The 23,592-nt window shown below is 44.1% G+C and overlaps 1 protein-coding gene across 1 annotated transcript in view; it reads right to left on the reverse strand.

Moving 5' to 3' along the window:
• LOC135375742 (uncharacterized) overlaps window positions 1-23,592 on the reverse strand; it is a 185,656-nt gene that overhangs the window by 93,773 nt on the left and 68,291 nt on the right. Inside the window, exon 3 of the mRNA XM_064608397.1 lies at window positions 14,203-14,295. Coding sequence (XP_064464467.1) covers window positions 14,203-14,295 — 93 coding nt within the window. The remainder of the gene's footprint in view (window positions 1-14,202; window positions 14,296-23,592) is intronic.

Here is a 23,592-nt window from a genome sequence, read left to right on the forward strand (position 1 = left end):
AGTGGCTGTGCCTTGGCGCCGCCACATGAACTTGCGAGCCATATGTGCTAGATGCACCAGTTATCATTACCACTTTTTTTTTTTACTTTAAAATCGACAAAACCTCAGCGCTGGGTAAAAGAGGGACACAGGAGGACACAAGTAACGACACACAAGGACTGCATTGAAGTACTAAGGAAAGGTTTGTTCCATCAAAATATATATCTTTACCACAACTTACCGTAATTTTGGCTGTCAGACAGCGGCGGAACGTGTTAGCGCTCTCATGACTGAGATCGGAGAGGCGTCTTCGACTGCTCGAAGGATTCGTCATATAGAGATTCCACAAGACTAAAGTGCCTATGCTCACATGCCGCGGTCCGCTCCATAGCGCTATAAGTAACGCTTAAGGCCTGTTCCGACATATAGCGATTTGCTATATAGCGCAAGAAAATAGCGCGATATTTTCTTCCTCGCACTGCTCCAAACCGCTAAAAATTAGTGCTTGCCGGAGTTGAGCTGGTGTCAACTTTTGCAACGCTAATATGATCCCTACATTCCTGTTGGCCAATGAGGAGGACCTTGAGCGATGGCGTCGCGGAAGACGTGAAGTTGTTTTGCTTCCGCATTTCACGGCACGGCTACCGCATTGGAATTTGGAACCGACGAGTCTGTCATCCGAAATCTATCGTTCGTCCCCGTGCTGTCGAACTCCGAAGGCGCCATGATGGGAGAGACCGGAAACGACCACCGAATTTCCACGAAATTATAGCGCAAGACCCGCTTTGCAAGTGTCAACCGTCCGATAACAGTGAGCTCTGTTTTTGCGCGATGTTTTGTAGCGCTGTAGTAGCGCGCTGCTATATGTGGGAAGAGGCCTTCAAAGCCTATAGCGGTGTTTTCTGCCTTCGCGGTCACACTTGCACAGTGGAGCGTACACCACGCCCCCTGTCTCCCACTCCAGTCACGGGAAATCCCGGGGCAACGTGATGCACCGGCATTTCCCTGCTGGCCATTTCTGCTCCGCCACTGCGATACGGGGGAATCCTGAAGAGAGCAATCACATCTTGTGGGGGCACCGATAGTGGCAGCTAGAATGTTCCTGCTTAGCTGATAAGAAGGGCGGGGTTAGAGAAGAGCGGATAAAGAACGGTGGAGCCCTGGACCGGTAATCCAGAAGATGTGGGTTCGAGTCCGACAGCTGGTCAACCTTTTCAATGACTTTCATCTTTCATCGTTACTTTCAGCGGATAAAAGCACACGGCACAGGGGGATCTAGCGTTCCTTCTGTTGGCGAGGATCGAGGCTGTTCTGCACTGTAAGTTCTGAAATGAAACTTCGTTTGTTGTTAGGACTTTTCACTTGCTGTGTCTTCCTCGGCGACGGAACGGACGGGCTGACACCACGAAGTTGGAAACACGGTTTTCCACAAGCTTCCGGAACGTCAAAGCAAGCGGAACACCTCTATTGGCCATCAGAAACCTAGCCCTAGCAATAACAGTGAAAACTTCGCAGGACTCAATATGTGGAAGTGATGTCTTCCACTGCTTCCCCGCAGTGCCAAGAGGCAAAACAGCGGTGTTTTCCGGCATTACAGAGCAAGGCGCTGTATGTGCTTCTGAACTAGCCCAGCGCAAAAGCAGGGAGTTTTCGGCTTCATTTTAACATGATCATACATTTGCACACAAGATATGTGAGGTGATCTGTGTTGTAAGCAGGGTCGCATCCAGATTCTCCCTTTTAGGGGGGTTCTTTGTCGAAGCGCCTGGCACAGGTGGGAACAGGAATGCACCAAATGATTAGGGGTAGAGGGGGGGGGGGCGTGTCGATTGTCCACCTCCCAGTTCTAGATCCGGCGTTGGTTGGGATAAAGAAGACAATACACAATGAGGAGAGCGTACCGAGCACGCAGCAGAGCAATTGTGATACATACAACGTTGCAAAGCTGCGACGTTCCGCACACGGGGCAGACGGCTTCTTTGCATTTTGACGAGTCAAAACAATATCTCTATATTTTGTTTGTCAATACAGACATAGTGGCATACGGGGATGATCAGGCAATAGTTCATGCACGAAACTGCAGTAAGTACGATTGTTACAAAAATGTGGATGTTAGTGGAGTGACACATCCGTGCTGCAACAAATGGAAGGCGTTGCCTTCATTCTCTCGAAGGCACTAGAGCTGGGGCCAAATCTTGGAAGCCTCATTTTTAAGGTTTGCCTGTTCAAGACCTCACGCGATTTTTGGAAAAAAAATCCCCCCCTCCCGACAATGCCCCCCGACGACCGTTTTTAGAGCCGCGCATTCAAAGACACGGCCCAACCGCAGGCGGACCGCGTTGTCAAGGGCCATGGAGTTTCACAGTAAATCATTTCACACCTTAATTGGCTCAAAAATTGTGTATCGTTGTAAAAACACCGTTTGCCATCACGCAAAGGTTGCAAGAAGAGCATTACTAAAGGTGCAATATCCAGACTTGTACACGTTACCGAAAAAATGTAACTGATTATCGTTACTCGTTACATGACAAAAAAAGTAACTAAATACGTTACCCGTTACTGAGGAACTAAAAGGAACTCGTTCCCGTTACTTGGAAGTAGCGAGTTACGTTCACGTTACTTTTCCGTTACAGTGACGGCTCGAAATCAGACTACATAAAAACACGCACATTTTATTTTCTGCATTGTATCAGGTTGCGTTGCATTTTAGTAGCAATTGTTTTTCAAAGTTGACATCCGTGAGCTTTGTGCGCTTTCTTGTGAACACATCTGCCGCTGTGCTGAACAGCCGTTCAACTGATGCGCTTGAGGGCACCGCGGTATTTACTCGCAGGAAGAGCCCCTGTACACGAGGAAAATCAGTTTTCATCTTCGAAATGTCGTAATCCTCAGGAATCCGCAGGTACTCCGTGAGCTCGTCGTCTTCCGTACATGCTGTGGATTCTGAGGCACTTACTGCGTCGCCGAACGCAAAAAAATCGTCAGCACGAGGTCTCGTGACTACGACGGGGGTGTGGCGGGGTTTCGCTGCAGAATTATTTGCGATCTCCCTTCTTAGCATATCCATGACAGCCGCGTGCTGAGTCACGTCCTTCAACCACGAGAGTTTAAAACGGGGAAGGACGGCTGCAGCGAGGAGGAGCTCTTTGTCCTCCATCAGATGGCCAAACCTGCGAGAATATACGGTCGGCGGTTAATACATTAATATCAGAAGTGTTGCGTATACCCTGCAGGGAGCCGTCACAATCCGTTTAACGCGGCACTGCCTTTCTTGACAGTTCATCATTTCCAAAATGGGCTGCATTGCAGCATTATATACTTAGGTACCGTTTCTGAATCCCATCAAGGACCGCAGTCACCAAAGGCCTGCAGAATTTGAGCCCCTTCATGCCCTCGTATTCTAGTCTTCTTATCAATACTGTTATGGTCGGAAGGAGATATCCGAGGAATATGTACTTGTCCCCCTGGAGAATATCCAGTGCAGCACACAGTGGGCTCATCACCTAATGGGATACGTACACGGCTTATTTCGGGGCGTGAGAAATTGCTATGCAACGAATAAAATACTTGTGAGAGAGTACTTACTGTGCAGTATTCTTCAATAAATTTGAAGTCATCGCCTCGTTGGAACACTGGGACGTTCAAGGCTCGGCACAGTCCATTGATGTCTTTACCCTCGTTGACTAATCGAAGAATACACTCGAGCGCTTCGTGATAAGAGTTCCACCGCGTCGCCACAGGTCGTGTTAAGTAGATACCACAGTAGCTTTTAACAATGTCGGCTGCACGTACAGACTGTCCTTGCTTATTCCAAATTGCCGAACATTTCTTGAAGACACTTGTTGACGCTTTGGAGTACTCGGGATCCATATTAGCTCGTGCAGCATCTGTGGTTGCGATAAGGTTTAAAGTGTGCGCGGCACAACGGTGGTGCGGTGGTAGGCACACCATGGAGTCTTCCCCGTCTAAAAGCGAGGACAGGTCTCTGTGGTATGTGTCGGGCTCATCTGCAGCTTCTTCAGCATTGCCTCCATAACATCTGAAAAAAAAAAAAAAAAACGAAATGGGTGTCCATAGTGGTGATGTCAATGAACGAGCGTATGGGATAAGAAACTTACTGGAATGCTTTGATAAAGTTGGACCCGTTGTCAGTGATGACCTTAGTCACCTTGCCTTGGATGCCATACTCCTCAAAAATGTTGCTCATCTCTAGTGCGAGTTTGTCATAAGTGACGCTGCCGACCATTCGACGGCATGCCAAGGTCGCAATCTTTCTGTCCAGACTGTCTGGTTCAAGCCAAAGAGCGGTAACTCCAAGAAAGTGCCTAGAATAGATAGAGTACGTATTAGAAAATCATCCAAACGAAACACAAGTGCACTACGAAACAATATGCTGTAGGCGAGTCTATACCTGTGGTGGGAGGACCAGCAATCTGCAGTAACAGTTACGTAGTTCAGGTGCTGGAAGGTGTCTTGTAGACGACACTTCATCTCCAGAAACTTCTCGTCAATTTTTTTAACGAGCATTCTTCTCGTCAAAACCTTCTGCGTAGGCGCGAGATATTGTAACATTTTTACAAAAGATGGTTCCTGGACTACAGAGAACGTATGCGCTCCATTCACTACAAAGTCCACAACAAGGTCGTTCATCTTGTCTTGACATATCTTCCGCTGGCCCATACCAGGTTCGTCGATGCGCAGCTGTTTGAGTGGAGATTCGTCCTTAGGTTCGGCACTTGCATTTCTCTTTTTATTTACTGCTGCGTCAAATACACTCATCTTCGATGCGTGCATGCTCTGTAAAATATGAAACTTCGTGAGTAACCGAGCTCCCGTATTGTTGTGTGGAGAGAGCACAAATGCTTCTTAGCGGGTTTATTTATAGCCGCGTCCCGTTACAGTAAGGCGAAAACTACAGTCACTATATATAGTGACTGTAGCGAAAACTATTCACGAATGCCGGGAATATGCAACACCTTACCACTGAGCTACCGGGCTACACGTGCAATTAATACAACCCCAGGTGGTGAAAATTAATCGCATTCCTACCGTGCACCGAGCAACATGACACCTCGAAGGCGGACATACAGCTCTGATATAGCCAGCGGCACCACCAGTGTATATAAGATTGGATCAAGTGCATATACACGTATGGTCGTTTGTAATACTTCTACCAAACTTAACATGATTGAACTTCAATTTCGTCTTCGGCTCGTTGACTTTGAAATGTATAGCCTTCATGTCTTAGACGAGGTCTAGAGCGATGGCGTTTTTGATAGCTCGGAAATCGTAAATAGCTCGTAAGTGAGCAAGTGAAAACACAGGAAATTGCGAAAACTTCCGTCAACTATACGAGATATACCTTTTTACGGATTCGCCTCGATTACTCTAGCCTACTTACGTTAAAACGATGTTTTATCATTAAGAACTAATCAACGCAGTATACAGTCAACGCTCTGCATGCATGCTGAACAAAAATATCAAATGAAGCTTACCATTACGTGCTTTTTCAAGTTGGAGTAAGATGACTTGGATGTGCTTATACATTTCGTCTTCGGTCTACAAAGCAAGCACAAAAACACTATATTGCCGTTGCTTTTTGCCTCGTGGAACGTGAAAATTTGGTCCAACGAAGGCCACGGTGACGCTGTTGCAAGGCAGGTCATGTTGCTGACGAGAACGTTTCGGATCTGAAGAGTTGTTCTATTCGACGAGGTTAAAATGAAACGGGAACAGCGCACGGAAAAACCCTGGGTCCATTTTCAAGAAGGCACCTCCTATCGCACCTCCTAATCGGACAATAAAGTCGTCTTCGGAACAGATCTCTCGTGTGCCTTCTTTTCCGACAGAGTCGAAAGCGCAACAGCACCGTGCTCAGTGACGCAAGAGAAGATAATCCCTGCCAGCACCTCATTCAGGTCATGTCCTGACCTCTGTGGTATTGTGCAAAAAACTGAAAAGCCTCCCATTCTTAACATGAAGAAAGCAATGTATGTTCCGGAATCCCCTCTCTATTTACGTTGGCTGAATGTGCGTGTTCATGAATGAAAGAAAGAAGTCTTCAGAAGGGTTATTCAAGTGAGGACTTCATATCAGGCGAAAATTTTAAAAGTAACGAGTAACTTGAGTTACCTGAGTTACCAATTTTTGTAACGAAAGTACGTTACTCGTTACGTTTTTTTAAAAGTATCTAAGTCGTTACTTCGTTACCAGAAAAAGTAACTCGTTACCAAGTAACGCGTTACTTGTAACGCGTTACGTACAACTCTGGCAATATCGACATACACCACGTTTTATCCAGTGTCGGTCATTAAGGGCGTAAATTGGGGGGTTGAAACAGGTGTTTACGTCCAATACACCATTTTTACACCGCATCTGAACTGGGAATATTGTGTTAAAGACTGTGCTTTAATTCGTGAAAAAAAAATATGCTGTTTTCACTGCTCCGCTCATCAAGTAATCACATTCTAGACTATAAACTCAGTTACGAACAGAGTATTTGGCAAGGAAGGATGCTAGGAATTTAGCTGATATTTCTGCAAACTAACCTTACGTACTAACCTTACGCAGAGTAACCCTACGTGTAACATCACAGTACCATTACCATTATTAAAAATTGCACTTCAGTATGCGACACGCCAATATAGGCTACTGAGGGTACCCAGGTCACTTCAAACCTCGGCACTCACGTTGGTCCCGCAGTGTTATCAAGCTAAGGAGGCGTGCCTGTGACGCACTGCGCTCCAGTCTAGGTTCTATGCGATGGAACCACGGCTCGAAGTCTGCCGTTCACGGGGGTGCTTGCAATTGAAGCAAAAAGGTCAAACTGTGTATCTCGGCCACTGGTCTCGGCATGCTGCCGCGGAAGCTTGTGTTGCACTAGCTATTCGAGAAGGAATATTTGGCAGAAAACAATCCCATCACAAAATCATCAGGCCCATCAGGCTTCATCAGGCCCATACTCGAGTATGCCTCCCCCATCTGGAGTCCTTACCACTCCAACCTTTCTTGTGCAGTTGAGGCGGTGCAGAACTGCGCAGTTCGATTCATTTTAAATAATTTTTCTCCATATAGTAGTATAACAACAATGAACTCGTCTATTGATATGCCAGCATTAGATTTACGTAGGAAGGTATCCAGTCTCTGTCTCTTTCATAACGTCTTCCACAACACAATCTTAAGCACAGACTGTTTAAGAAATGCGGCGTCTATCTCTGCACGACTGGATCATGACTACAAGGTTGAACTAACACATTGCCACCATGCTTTCTTCCTTAAAGGGACTCTGACCAGAAGTTCGACAAATATTTCGTTTGCATCTATTACGAAGGTATAATATGCCTCCAAGCCACACGCGAAATATTTTGGCTGTGCGCGGAGGCAAAGTTTGCCAAACAGGGAGCTGAAAACCGGCTTCGCTTTTGCCCCTCAACTCGCGCAATCGGGGCCGAAATCTAGCCTCTTTGCAGTGGACATCCGCCAATTTCCGTGTGCGTGACGAAGTCACGAGGGCCACGTTTCATTGGGCGCCCGGACCGGAAGTTCTGTTGTTAGTGAGTTTGTGAAAGCGCCGGCATCCGTCCAGAAAGCGATCTTCAATATGGACGTCGAAGGCAGAAATGCGGAGACTTCGAGCCCGGAACTTCTTTCTGACCTTTCTGCGATCGAGACATCGAGAAGAAAATTCTGCGTGCTGAACAGCTCGGTAGGCTTTCGAAACGTCGCTGATGCCGCGAATGCGAGACGAAGTTAGAGCTCTACGAACATCAGTTACAGATGAAGCAAACAGCATGAGTCGCCTGTCTTCAGGTAAGCGATGAGCTTTTTAACGCACACTGTGATCGAACATGTAAACGTTCGCAGAAATTTCGTGTTCTGATATCTAATGCGCACTTGCTGTTCATGGTGCCGGTGTGGCTGGTGTGTCATAATGCCGAAGGAGATCGAATGCTTGTGCTGCAAGGAGCTCGAAAACACTGCCGAATGACTGCAGTATGAGGGCATTACAACCCACAAAGATTTTCAACTTCTATTCTTCAATATGACTGTCCTGAAGGTCGCATATTGAACTCCGTGGGCACGCGAACCTATGAGCGACTGTATTCACAAGTAAGTCACATGTGTCCTTGTCGAACGATGTTAAAATTTGGGCGCCCAAAACTGGTTTGGTCCTGCAATAGAGTCGTTAAAAGCTCCAGTACAGGGCGCAGCACATAAAAAGGCTATACAGTACACGACTCTGAACTGGAGAAAACCAATATAGGCAATTTTGTAATTGTCAGTGTGCTGTGTCCTGAGTCACGTTTTTATGTATTGCCCTGTGCATAAGGTTTTAGCGTAGGTCTTTAGCGATATTGAGTGTTCTTGATTGTCGATTTAGTGAAAAGTAAAAGAATTTTGGGTTCTAAAAGAACACAGCATGTGTAGTAATGTACAAGGTGTGGGCAGGTAAACTGCAGTTACTCTCAGGTACATGTAGAAATGGCAATGCACACACACTGTACTGTAACCGGTTACCTATTTGCCTAAACTATATTTTATGTACATCTGTGTAGACGATGCAGATACACTGCGTATCGCCAGTTTGCAAGGTGAGTATGGCACAAGCTTGGAAAAAGCAAGATCATGGTCATCCCAGCCTGTGCAGTGAAGAGGGTCTGGCAAACCTTTCCCACAGAAAATGCCACAGGCTTCAAGTACCCAAGATCCTAACTGGGGGTACCTCTTCGCACAGCTCGTCTATCACATTTAAAATAATTCAGCATCTGTATTTAGGATGATCTATAGCTCTCAGGATGATGCATGGTTCATGAGTTCAACATGTTGTGTTGAAACACAACACTAGTCCTTTTTAATGAGTCTTGCGGAATGATAGATGAGCACTCCTTTCGTGACATTGTGTACCATTGCTACAGTGAACAGTTTCTTGAGCAAGACTGATGAACGAACAAAAAATAGAGTCTTGTCTTCCTAGTTCCACCTCTTATATCATCTCCGCATCTTCAATCTCCAAAGCAGTACAAGGCTAAAGTAATCAGTTACTACATAAAAAGAAGGAGGGGAGGAAAACAAATGCTGGCACATCTAAAATTCGAAGAAACCCTGGTACTTTCACGGGGCTACTCACGGCTCAGTGCTGGATCAGATCCCGATGGAAAACAGCTTTTCTGAGCCTCAGTGATAGATTCCCTTGATTGCACTGACTGTGAGGAACATCTCATTGGCTTGGTGGCAAGTGGGCTTGCGTCTGATAGTAAGAAAGGGAGCAAGGAACATCTCTCTACGGTCTTAAGAAGGATATCAACGTCACCTGTCAAGGTACAGCATTCCATGTTGCTTTCAGTAAGTACAACACTCCTCATAGCAGTTACCATTCGTGTTGGGAAAGCATGCTGAAGTTAGCTCAGGCAGTGCATCCAGAACTGTGAATCGGGTTCATAGAGAACACCTGGTGAGAGGGACAGCAACAGTGTCCAGTAAAGACTCTCCAGGAATTTTGTGCAGGTTTGGGGGTCACACCTTTTAATAGTGTTGATGGAAAGCAGGGTGTGTGAAACACTGACTTCTGGTAGATGAATTCTTGTTATTTATAACCAGGTACCCATGTTCTAGTAATCTAGAAAAAGCCTTGGCTCTCTTGGAGGAAATTGCTAATGAATCTGGGTGTCTTTTGTGGAAACAGGTCGTAACTGCCTTTCTATCCACCCTTCTTAGTTGCCCTAGCAAAAGCAAATATGTAATGCTGTGCACCATATCTGATGCTAGCACATTAATTGCTTTGAGTGTTCTCAGGCTTCTGAAATGGAGCTACCTCGTACATACGCTGTGCCGTGTCGGCAAGAACATAAATCAGACTGCCTTTACTTTTTAAATTGGCCCTTCAGTGCTTCATGTGACTGCAAGAATGGCACCCCCAAAACAATAGGCAACAAGAATGATTTCTGCAATGTATTGAGCTTTGTAAAACAACATCTTTATTTGAAAATATATTCCAGAAGCCGGGTGACAACCTCATAATGTAGCGTCCTTTACTGCAAACACTGCTCCACACAATGAATAAAAACAGAGCGTAAACGTTTTGTCGCCTATCCGGGTGGCATCATCAGTACAACAGAGACCAAAGATGAGCACATCAGCCTATCTAAGAGGGAATCTTACACATCCGATAGGGGGCCACGGTATGTATTACAGGCTGAAGCATCACGCCTGATAAAGCAGGATTCTAAGAACTTTCTAGGGCCCCATCGCTAGTCATGAGCAAAGGTTACTGCACCATCAAAATATATGTCCCTTAGGACAGCAGTGGTAGACTGATTCGGTCCTGTTTAGCTAAGCTAAGCATTAGTAGCCCTGGCAACTGGCTCTTTTAGTCTTGTCCCACGTCTTTTGTCTATCTCGCCAATGTAGGTTGCATCACATTCTATGCACTCAACTTGATATGCACAGTCAAAATGCCTGATGGGCACAGTGCCCTCCAAATAGCGTATGAAATACATTGGATGAAAGGAATGCGGACCACCGATTTGACTCCTTTGATGTTTTTTATTGTTCTCTGTTGGAGGGATGATGCCACCTGGATAGGCAATGAAACGTTTACTCTCTTTATTCTTAATTGTTGTGTTAAGCCAGTGTTCTCAATAAAGCATTTTACATTATGAACTTTGTTTGAATGATGATTAGTGGCGTGCTTCATACCCTGGGCCACTACTCTAACAATTGCTTGTGGTAGTGTGGCGAAATGGAATAACGAGCCTTGTAGACAATTTACTTGGCAATATATTTATTTCTGTCTCATAGGTTGAAGAACCCAGTGTGGTGTTACATAACGGAGGGGCACGTAATTATACAAGACCGATCACCAAAAGGCCTTGCTTTTGACTAGATTAAAATGTGAAGCGATTGTAATATAACAAATGCTGCATGGTGGCGATATGATAGGTTCTCCTCACGAGTTGTCGCCACAGTTACGGTTAGTTGAGAAACTGCATATCCAGGTAGCAGGATCAAATTTTAATTAGGCTACTTTGGCCAACACGCGAGCGTAGAGCACAGTGTCAAAAGCCCTTACAAAATAAAAAGAATACTACATCTACATGGACCCAGAAATCAAGACAGTTTGAAATGCTGTGAACGAATTCCACTACGTTAGTTTTGCCTGAATACCCTTTTCTAAAGCCATGCTGGAATTTAAAAAAAAGAAATTGACAGAGTCAACTTGGTTGACAACGTGGTAGTACATGATGTGCTCCATTTGTTTACAGGGAACCCTAAAAAGTGAAGCTGGTTAATAGATAGAAGGAGCATAGTTGTCACCTCTTCTGGAGACAGGAATAAGCTTGAGACCTATGTCCTCGACTCGCACACATACTAAGAACCTTTGGCACAGATTAACGTATCTTCATTCCAGCTCTTTCACTTTCAGATGTTCATCTCTGTTGAGTGGTCTGTCATTCTTGTAATACAGATTGGAATTGAAATGCAGGTGCATAAGGGATGCTCTGAAAGAAAAAGTGTTTGCTTTTAGTCCTCTTAATGTTTCTGAAAACGAAAACAAACTTCACGGTGACTACTCTTCTGAAATTAGCAATTCCAGGATGACAGCAAAAAAAAATATCTTGCCATATCATTATATCCACCTGGCACTTCAATTGAATAATGGCAGTTGAAGATGACGATGATTCAATTTAATGACGCATAAGCAACTCGGGCTATAGTGTGCCAAAACCATGGTAAAACTGTGACTTGTTAAATATCAGATGATTATACTAAAATAATATACTTTGTTGGTTGGTAAATTGAGATATAGACAAAAACATGATATGATAAAAATAAGCAATTGAAGAAAAGGCAACTGTTAGCTTTGTGTGACTGATGTCGAGTTTGCCACACTACGTGTTGAATAATAATGTACGCTGATACGCTGTAGCATATAAAGTACAATCATACACACGCTCAATATGTGGTGGATATGTGAAACCAATATACACATACTTACATTTCAAACTTTCTTGAAAAAGGCAGTCCAAGTCTGTCGGATTTGCCAGACTCTATACAAAGCCAGTAAGCACAGTGTGGAATGACTGATTCATCTTTCGAAGGCAGAGGTGCAGCTACCACGACGCTTCGTCATCTCAATGCTTCGGAGCAGCATAGCCTAGTAAGAAGCCATCAGAAGGATCTCATAACGATAACTTGGTCGAAAAAGTGGAGGGTTCTGTGGGATATGTAAGAAAGCATACGCGTTACACAACAGCTACGAGAATGATCGACTGCACCTGCATGGTTTTCAGTACGTAGACTTGGAACTGAAAAATAAATGTGCTAACCTTGTTGATACTACTTTTCCGCCAGGACCACACGAGAGCACATTTGGTTTTTTTAGTTGAAGGTATCATCAGGTCCCCATGCTCCTTTGAGATGCAGCAGACAGAAGTTCGCTGAGGCGAGTGACTGCCGTTGCGGTTCGTCGCTTCGCAGCAGATCAAGAACAGTACACCGCAACGATAGGTGAAACGTTCAGAATATGGTGACCAACTCCAACACCAACCCAATGACCCGAACAAAGAGGATGAACCGGGAGTCACACAAGTTCGCAGTTAGCAAGCTCGGCATACGGCATCCATTACAGCTGACCGGATACGGAAGCATATATCGAACGCCGTGTACAGATTGAAAAGAAAATCGTAGAAACTGTTGCAGGTGATAAATGCAGGGTATATTTTTCTTCTTGAGGCTCTGTAACAAAAACATATTAACGTAGAAATGCCATTTCACGAAGGAAATTGACAGATATTGCGTGACCACGTGACGCGTTTGAGCCAATTGTGGGTGTTGCGAGTGGCCCCCGTGTTGACGTCATCTTGATGGTGGGCCGGGGTGGATATTCTATATAAACGTATGTTTTCTCGGTTTGACGCTAGGCGTGCTGCACTCGGATGAAGTCGAATGTTTAAAATTCGAGTTTAGAGAAACCGTGGGGTTTTAATGCGTGAATTTTCGCATGGAGAGTCCTTGTTGGGTGCTTTATCGACTACAAGTACGAAAGAGCTCCCACAGTTTCTGGTCAGAGTCCCTTTAACTCATTTTGTTGTTACATAGCGAAATGTAGGAATGATTTAGCTCGTAACATTGCAGTGCTTCATGATCCTTGAGAATTCAAAAAAACAGTCACCGCACTCATCACAGGGGACAATGAAAGAACAGTGTGTAGCTGAAGTCGGTACATTTCGTGTCTTTGTAAATTTATAATTGTATACCCCATGTTAACCCATATAGTATGTACATAGTGTGTTACATATTATTATAGGTTATTATATGTGCTGTGTCCGCCGTCCGTTATGTAGTGCTCAAGGACCTTTAGCGTACCACGAAATAAATAAATAAATAAATAAAAGGTATCTTCAATAGAATAGTCTAATTTTAAGGGTGTTTATGATTCCAAACGCCCCTTATAAAAGTATTTTATTATGAATACACTTAACTAAAGGGTGTTTTACAATACACCCTCCACTTGAGTGTAAAGGCAACACCGAAAGGGTGTGCGCCAATGGGACACGCCATTTACAGCAAGAAGGTGTAAAAAATTTTGCTGTCGCTGACGAAGCGGGGCGTTAAGATGTAACGACACATGCCCCTGTGGACAGACATGCGGAAAATTCGGCAGCTGCTTCATTCCTGTCAATACTTAAGACCTGGGAAAATCATTTATCGTACCATGATCTCGTCGAAATACGCAACAGAATACGGAACCCAGCCTAGTAAAAGTTGTCATGTCTTTCCTGGTAACTTCACACACAACGTTACGTGCAACAGATGACAATCTCTGCTTGCTTTATTTTATAGCTTCGAACTACATTTTATTACTTTTGATCCCGTCATTCAGTTACAGGTTTCGACAGCGAGGCCAAGGTCTGGGGTGCACCAGGGCGATACTCATGATGTATGCAATAAAAACCACACATGTATCTGTTGCTATAGCTCTTTACTCCAGACGAGAGCTATATTACCCACAATGAAATTTTGGTTTACTACGGGCCCTAAATCAGAAAACTAGATAATGCGGACACTCTGCCATTCGTGTGCGATGTCTGCGAAATTCGATATATCTAGTTACGCAGATGCTACTATTACGCAATGCATGAAATGCTGGACGTTTACGTACACTTCAACCGTGAAAAGCCGTCCCTGTCTGAATATTGAGAGAGTAGCACTAATGCAACATACCCAACAGGGTGCCCCGTCGTCTTCTGTGCGATGGCATGGGCAATAATAGTAAGGTTCGGGTAGGTAGCTGCAGGTCATCAAACGACCGTTGTGCTGTAAAAGGAACAGAACAATGTGTAACATGTTATTCTTGCTGTGTATCACGTAGCGAGATTGACAATATTTATTTATTTATTTATAATACTTCTGGCGATTGCCATAGAAGGAGGGGCAAGTACACACGTCCAGTATTAGTGCAGTTGCGATGGAAATGGAAACGGAATGTTAAAGCACAAATAAGCGAAACCAATCACGCATCCTGACATGTCAAGTAATCAAAACAGGCCGCATTAAATGAAGACAAAGTGTCACATGCTATGACCTCAGCTGGCAGAGAATTCCAATCACGGATACAAAGAGGAAAAAAAGAGTGCTTAAAACAGTTTGCTCGAAATCTAAACTGTTCTATATACTTAGGGTGCTAAAACGCGCTTTGCGCTGAGCAAATGAAATATAATCATCCCGTCGGATACATGTTTGCTTGTGAAAAATAGACCTGAATAACTTTAGGCGACAAAGGCTATTCCTGACTGCAAGTCTGGGAAGGCCAGACTCATGCAGAAGCCCCGAGACAGACACATCACAGGAGTATTTGTTAAATGCGATGCGAATGGCCCTCCTCTGAATTCGCTCAAGCTTCTGTATGGTTGAAGTCGTCTCAGGAAACCATACTACTGAAGCATACTCTAATACTGATCGAACCAATGTTCTATAAGCTGTCAACTTGGTATTAGCATCAGCGTCTCGCAATGTCCTTCTCAAGTAGTACAGTTAAAAATTTGCTTTATTCATCACTGTCTCACTTTGTTTGTCCCATCTTAGATTATCCTGAAATATAAGTCCTAAATACTTGTGTTCTTTAACAGAGGTTAATACTGATTCATTAGTCATAGTCGAGGCGGGATTGCTTGCTGGTTATACTCATTTTCACACTCTTGTGACCATTAATGGACATATGCCATTTTTCGCACCATGTAGTAATCATACATAAAGATGCATGTAGTTTCATTAGATCTAATTGCGAGGAAACTTCGGAATAAATGATTCAATCGTCAGCGAAAAGTTTGACATTGACACTAGTATTCTCAGTTATGTCATTGATAAAAGTGAGAAACAATAGAGGGCTGATACTTGGATAACTGACCCCTGCCGTACTCCTGAGGTCACTGGTGAAAGATCGGGGTTAATTGCATCATAGGCAACAAATTCGTAATATGCCGAAAGGCATGAGATATCTGCATATCTGCCCGTCTCGATGACTGAGCGGTAACTTCATGTTCCATCGACTCCATAAGTATACTTAATTTACCGTTGGTGCAGTCGAAGGAAATGTACCAGCAGTTGGGTTCGTACCTATAAGCTCCGATTTACGGGCAGAGATATTGGCAGCACCTCAGACCGGAAGCTTATGTGTTGAGCCCCACTGCTGGTCCATCTATGGTCATTATCCTATTGCAGTATGGAACTGGGCATCGCGAGGCTTGCATAGAGATCTAAAAACAGGGAAAAAGCACTTTTTTTTCATCCGATCAAAAGATGAAAAAGAAAAAAAAACTTAGGATTTCGAGACGACATTCTTCGTCCGCCAGCTCTGATCATAGTTCGGAAACGTGCGCATAAAAATGTCCAACTGGCTACGGAGGAGGGCGTACAATTCTCAATATGCTGAGCAAGTCAGAGATTGTATCTAGTTTCTCCGTTCCCAGATCGCTACCCCGCCTTTATTATTAAGAAGTAACTCACAAGTGATATGTTCATCATACGTATTATTTCTGATAGTGGGGCTCCCATGAACCCTGATAAGTCATTTCATTTCATTCCTTTGCCGTGGTACGCCTGTGTGTAACACATACTTGGCGTAACATTCATATCTGAATGTAAGCAAGAAGATGATAGAGGATGCTCGAGGTACCACCTCATTCACAAATAGCAGTGGATCCAAGCAAGTGAGACCTCGTTGCATTGAGGTTCACTGCAGATGAGAGGTATAAGAATATTGCTCGATATTTCCTCCTTGCTGCCTATACTGTTATGCAGAAGCTTTGCTCAAATCTCGCCCAATGTGTATAAATGTGAATAAACAAGTTACAATCCATATTGTAACAGACTCGTCTATATACAGGTTGCGTCACGTAATGTGTCATTTGGCCTTAGTAAAACAACGGCTCAAAAGAAAAAATATTGGGTAAGCGGCTACCATTCAGTTTGCCACCTACTAAAATGACTTTCGACGATTTTTAATTGAAATATTTTTTTAATTCAACTAGGAAATTTGCCTAGACAACCTAACGTTTTTCTTGCTAAATCAGGTGCAGTCACCCGAAAATTGAAAAACTGAGGTTTAAATGCGCATTTGTCAGCGACGCACTAAGTCGGCCACAGAACAGTGGCGCGAGGAGGGCATATCACGGGCCACCTCACAGAGCGATAACAAGGGCGGTGACCTCCGTGTGTGATATCCGTTGACAGCAGTAAACTACACCGCTACCCTTCCCTTATTTTTCAGCTACTGTGTCTATCAGGTGGAGAGTGGTATACCCTCGCTGTTATGCGGCCGACTTAGTGCGTGGCTGAAATATGCGCAAGTGAATCCCAATTTTCGGACGATTTTTCTGGACAGAACCGGCCGCAGTACGTAATGTTTTTTGCGGTGTGCTTCGCTAATTCAGCCATAGTCTATCGATTTAACGAGAAAAAACATTACATCGAGTAGGGAAATTTCCGGGTTCAATTAATAAAAAAGTTATTTCGATTAAAAGATGTCAAAATTATACTTAATAGGTGGCAAATTGAATAGCCGGAAGGCAGCCGCGTGCCCCATGCTTTTCTGCTGAGCCGTTTTTTTTTATAAAGGTCGAATGACACTTTATGTGACGCATCCTGTATATATTTTTTTCAATTTTTTTTCCAAAAAGAACACACACACACCAAGTCTTTTTTTTTACCCGTGGCCGGAGTTTTCTGGAAATTTTACATATCTACGCTTGCGTTGCGTTCGCCCTTAATTGTCAATTGCATCATCCACTACTACGTTACATGAGAAGGATGCCGCCTGCCATGAGTGTGTTGGTCCGTGTGAATGAGGGAGCGAATGGCAACCACATACAAAAGAATGTGTTGAATGCGAGCGCGTGTCCCCACATTTATGTCTTTAATATTTGGGCACTTGACACATTACAGACACTGCGAGAAAAGGGTTCGCCAAGTGGCAACACAGTCTACAGTACGTTTTCACGTCAACAAACATGGCAGCCGCCACAAGACGTGGCTGGGCATGCGCATACACGTATTCAGAAATGCTCCATTAAAGGGTCTCTGACCAGAACCTGGTCAATGTCTTTGTTTGTATGGATAACGAACATACATGGTGCCTCCAAGTTACAACTGAAACGTTTCGTCTCTGCGGAGCCGCCAACTATTACAAACAAGGAGCCGAAAAGCGGTTTCGATTTCTGCCCTCAACTCGTGCGATCAGCGCAAAACTCTAGCTATTATGCAGTGGTTTTCCCATGTGTATGACGTCAAACGCCCACGACGTTTATTGGTGGAAAGTCCACACCGGAAGTTCGGGTGGCTTCCGCAACTTCCGTATTGCTGGGCGCTTTTTCGATATGGACGTGGAAGCACAGCGGAGTCGACAAGTCAGATTTTCAGCTACCTTTCAGCAGCTGAGAGGGACCTGCTACGTGCAGCAGAGTTTGGAGGCCTTGCTTTTGAAATGTTGAGCCGCGAATCGACTTCAGCATGAAGAGGATGTTCCAACGACAGACTGTTAGATGAGCTTTCAGCATCCATCACGATGAAGCACATGAACAGTTTGTGTAATTTTCATGTTTGACGGCTCCGTGTAAAGGGGCCGGAGTGGTTCATGCATGCCGAAAGACGTCGAGTGCTTATGTTGCAAGGAGCTACTCTTAAAGTAGCATATTTAGAACTTCGATAGCAGCACGGACCTAGCGCTCATATTCACAAGTAAGAAGCGTACGTGTCACATGCACAATCATGCTGGTTGGTTTCAATACAAAATAGTTCTTCTGAACTTTTCGTTATTGTTCGTCACTTATTGAGAAAGAGTGCAGCTGAATTAATACTCTGCGTCCTACTAGCTTTAGCTTTGTTCAAAGCTTGCGTGTCTCATACAGGAAATAGATACACTACATACCAACAGTTCGTGAGATGGGTGTTGCACAAACTTGAAAAAAACAAGAGAATCGTTATACCAGTATGTGCGGTGAACAGGATATGCAAAGCCTTTCCCATAGTAACTACTACATGCTTTAAATACCCAAGACACTAGGTGGAAGTACCCCCTACAGGGGGTGCCCTTGCAATTTCAGCTGTAGACACATATCGGTAATGATGTAACTATAATAATGACCCCCCTCCCCCCGAACTTTTTTCACCACTGCTCCATGCTTGGGATTCTGGATAAACCACTGTGCTGACCCCTGGCACAAAGCACCATCTCATCAGCCTGCTCCGCCTGGTAAGAATTACATTGGGCTCTCAATTCCACCACAGACACAAATCCAATCCTGTTCTGACGCATTCTTTTGTCCACCCATTCAGTCAATATGTCGTAAGTGTTGTTCGAACTCTTACTGTCTGATGGCACCCAAATAGTATTGTTTAAGCACCTCAATGATCGTTATGTGGAAGTAAATCAGACTGTTATGCAGGTTACCCTGTGTGTGACCTCCGGTTCCTGCTCTCAGTCCTCCAGAAGTGCTCACTACGCAAGTTGACTATCGAAAACCTGAATCTTCCATGCATGACGTAAAACCCCAGTTCGCTTGCTTCCTAGCCATTTTTTTCATTCTCAATCTTCCTTTTGTGTGCAAAGTGCACACCCGTTCGAGTAGGATGTAGACCTTGAGAAACTAGCTTTGTATCTTGGGCTGCTCAAGTACTCAAATAGGCATGTTGTAGTCAAAGATGATGTAGCATGAAATGTGGTTCATATAGTTTATTGTGGCACTCAGATGATATCTTCATAATATGTCTGCAGAGATTGCTCCAAAATAGCATATGTGATGCAGCGTCATACATTATTGGGCTTCTGGGAAAAATCATGATTCACCTGAAACAGAAGGCAGCTTTTGTAACGATGTCTGAGACGTTTTTAGCAACACTGTTTTAAAATATGCATCAAAATGCTCAAACCATGAAAGTATCACGAAGTTCTTCATTTCATTTGTTTACTTTAAAGACCCTCATGAAGGGATTTACATAAAGGGGGAGGTTTTTTATCCAAAAAAGACAAATAGCAAAATGATGTACACAAAATTCGTTCACTCACCACAAAGAAATTCATTCGATCTGAAAACGATCATAGCACTTGGAAATAAATGACGATACATTTTGTTCTGATGCCATGTGGGCAGGAAGGTCATTCCAGTTTGACACAATCAGCTGGTGCGGGGAGTAGAGGAATTTTTTTTTGTTTGTGTAGGTGGAGCAAGTACTTCGTGCGGGTCATCAAGTCTTCGAAGTAACTTGTGAGGGGATTGACAGTAAGTGGGGTGGGGAGGAGTGTGACCGTAATATCACTTATGAAAGAATGCCAGGCCTGATACCTTTCATCTGGTAATCAAAGGAGTAAGAAAGAGTTTGGCTTTAATGGCTGAGACGCTGGAAAAAGGATGGTAATCACGAGCAACAAACCGTGCGGTTCTGTACAAATTCTACTTTGTCGATTAAGAGATGTTGGGATGGGTTCCAGATTGCAGAGGCATATCCCAGTTCTTTTGAACATGGCAGTTGATGTTCTGAGACTGGAACACATAGAAAGGACAGCATCAAGTGCGTAAGAAATGAATGATGAAAGAAGGCAGTCACTGGAAAGGTTAGCCAGTAGTAGGACTTGAACCCACATCTTCTGTATTACCGATCCAGGGTCGTTACCAATTGAGCTAAGCTAACACGCCTCTCCAATGACTTCGAAGGGTGCTGATGTACCCTAGGAATAGGTTTATGGGCAGGAGAACATTAGTCACTGTTATTATACAGGCATAGCTCTCTGTCCAATATGATCACCGCAGAGCACATTTACAGGAACTCACAGGCACAAAACTTGCATAATAAATATGTAATAGCCTGAAACAGCTATTATATATAATAACTGGGACATGGAACTCCAATAGCAGATGGTCTGGCAGTACAACACAGGTAATCTTGCGATCGCTATATTTTTCCCAAAATGCTGAAAATAAATCGATAGAATTACTGCAGTGAACTGCTCAATTTTCACGTCAGATATATTTTTTGCACTCTGTCTTTCATATAATTAATTTTAATATAATTAATAATATTAATTATAATTTAATTATTAATTATAATTTAATAATAATGTTTAATATAATTTCATATTTCAAAATATACATGCATCGAAGCTGCAGAAGCTTGTGTGTGTAAGTAGAGTCACACATCTCAGGTGCAACAGGCAGGTCTAAGTTGTATTGAGATATGTCAATTCCTTACGCGTGCTCACCACCTGTAGATTCCTTTGAAGGGAACAAAAAACTTTTTGTTAGTAACAACTTCACGCTATATGCCACATTAATAAAAGAAATTGGTCCCGTACCTCACGGACAACTGTCATGATCATTGCCAGATGTCTTCCTCTCCTGTTCCTTCCACTTCCATGAAGTCATCACCCTAACATTGTTAAAAAAAAAGCCATATAAATGCGATAACTGAGATATTACCACTACGAGCGTACAGCAAATCACAACCACATAAATAAAATACACAATTGCACCGAGCTGTGCACATTTTCACACACACACACACACACACGCACACACACACACACACACACACACACACACACACACACACACACACACACACACACACACACAAACAAACACACAACAGAGTGGCCTGGTCTCTAATAACACTTCAACAAGTTTGTGTAACTCTGTTTTGAAAATGGCCACATGAAGGCCATTTCCAATCAGCTGAAAAAATTTGTTCGGAAGAGGAACGGTTTCTGCTGATTTCTGTAGTTTGTCCGTAGTAGTGGAACCTTGTAAGGTGGTAGAGTGATGGATTTCATACTGTAATGGCAAATGTTTGGGATGGCGCTAAAAGATCCTGAATTTGCAAGGCAATTTTGTGTAAATGTCTGATTTCCAAGTGAACACTTTGTCTACTGCATTTTGCATGTCTTGGAGGAGCTGAGGGGCTGGATGGATGGATTGTAGTGGCACCCCTGGTGGGCCTCTTTGCAACGAGGGTCCAGCACATTGCACCTGTAGACATGGTTGTCGTACACCAGGCTTTCTTTTTTCTCTTTTTTTTTTGCACTGCAATTTTATTGTAGTTGCCCTTGGTGGTGTTCCCCAGATTAGACAACAATAGTACAGCTTGGGGTAAACTAAGGATTTCAACTGCGTTGGTTTAGAATCCAGAGCCCTTCTTTATTATGTGCGGTATGCTGCATATTATAAGGAAAACAAATAGAAGAAAACTTGTACCTGATCCCTGCCTTGTATTTCCAACATTTGGTTCAACATCTTGTCCAAGGAAGTCATGAACTACATTGGTGCACACTGCTGTGACAATTATAATGTTACACCTAGATGCGGAATACACAGCTTCATTTAACGTACTGTACATGTTGCTTACTGCATTGGCATGGCTGCATTCAACAACACTCGGAATTGTACAGTAATATTTTGATTTAGCGCGTAAACTTCAATTTTCTTTAATCCGTATTTTTCTTTGTTCCGGAAATGGTGTCCAAACATCTGCATGCCACAACGTAATTCTCACAAGGAGAGTAATCACTGTATAAATTATACAGAAGACACTAACCTCGGCACGTCCAGATGCAACAGTCTTGGAAGATAGATTCAAGGAAAGCACTGCAGACAGCTGTAGGCGGAGGTTCTTTGTACTCAAACTGAGGGGTCCGTCTCATAGTCTGCATTCTTCAAATACGATTGGCAAAATCCGCTGCCAACCATACCTGCCGCTGCGGTTGAACGCGCAGTATCGTACGGAACTGAATGCCCGCCGAATAATCTCGCTTTGACGACACAACCGAGGCACGTCAAATGAAGTAAGGGCTGTACCTCGATAAATTGGTCGTTGTTCCAAAAGATATAACTAAAGAAAACTTGAAAATACACACTCTACGCTAACGCTGCGAAATAGCGCGCTGGATCCCGAAGGTCGTCGTAGCTCGTAGCCTCGTAGCTTCTCTTTCCACGGAAGTCGCTAATTGGATTATCGTAGTTATAAAACAGGTCGTAGATTTTGAAGTATATACATACTTTTTATTTCCAGACGTTGTGACAACAGTATATCGGCGTAAAAATGTTTGTTCTTGCTGAAAGTTGTTGTTGTAGTGCTCGATCACGTGACGGCATTCTGCGCGCTGATTGCATGGGCGATTGACGTCATCCCAGTGGGATGACCAGATGAGTTTTCTATATATGCGTACGTTTCCTTGGTTTGACGCTAGGTGTGCCAGCGTCGGCGTGAACTGCGATGTTCAAAATTCGAGTTTACGAAAACTACGAGCTGTTGAGGCATGCATTTTCGTATGTGAAGTTGCTTTTGTGTACTCTATCCTCTATCGGTAGCCACTGCGGAAAAGGCTCTCCAGCTTCTGGTCAGAGACCCTTTAAAGTGTGCAACTGGGCGTTGTGAAGCTTGCGCGAGGTTCGTCTTTCTATGTCCAATAGACGGTTTTAAGAAGATGCGCCGAGCGCGAGGCGGAAAGCTGCATGGAACACTGCACCGTCCTCCGCTTCGGTTATAGTTTACCCTTTTACATTATAGTTTACACCGGGAAAGTTTTGTTCTTCTGCTGGACCGCCGATCGCCTCTCAGCAGTGCAATACGCGTTCGTGTCCAAGACGAGAGAGCGGCTTCGGCGGCGGTGTCCGCCAGTTCATTGCCTTCGACACCGCAATGGGCAGGAACCCATTGGAGAGCGAGCCTATGTCCTGCTTTGTAGACCAGTTTGTAAGCGGTTAACACATCCATAACCAACGGTGCGGAGGAGCCTCGTATGCAAGAATTTTCAATTGCTTGCAGCGCAGGTGCTGAGTCAGTAAAGACAAAAAAATTTTTTTTTGGGGGGGGATGGAACGATGTGCTGCGAAAAGGAAAGTATGGCGTAGAGTTCCGCAGCTGTGGGTGATGAACAATGCCAATGGTGGCGTCCTTGAACTACGCCTTCGTCCGGGATGACAAATGCTGACGCGGAGTTGCCATTGCGAGACGCGCCATCGGTGTAAGCGGCGGTAGAGGTCGAAAACTTTGCGTCTACGAGAGCATAGAAATGGGCTCGAAGGACTTGAGGAGGAACCTGAGCTCTGCGGCCCTGGAGGTCAG

The sequence above is a fragment of the Ornithodoros turicata genome, chromosome 1, assembly GCF_037126465.1.
Source record: "Ornithodoros turicata isolate Travis chromosome 1, ASM3712646v1, whole genome shotgun sequence".
In the NCBI taxonomy this organism is placed as follows: domain Eukaryota; kingdom Metazoa; phylum Arthropoda; class Arachnida; order Ixodida; family Argasidae; genus Ornithodoros; species Ornithodoros turicata.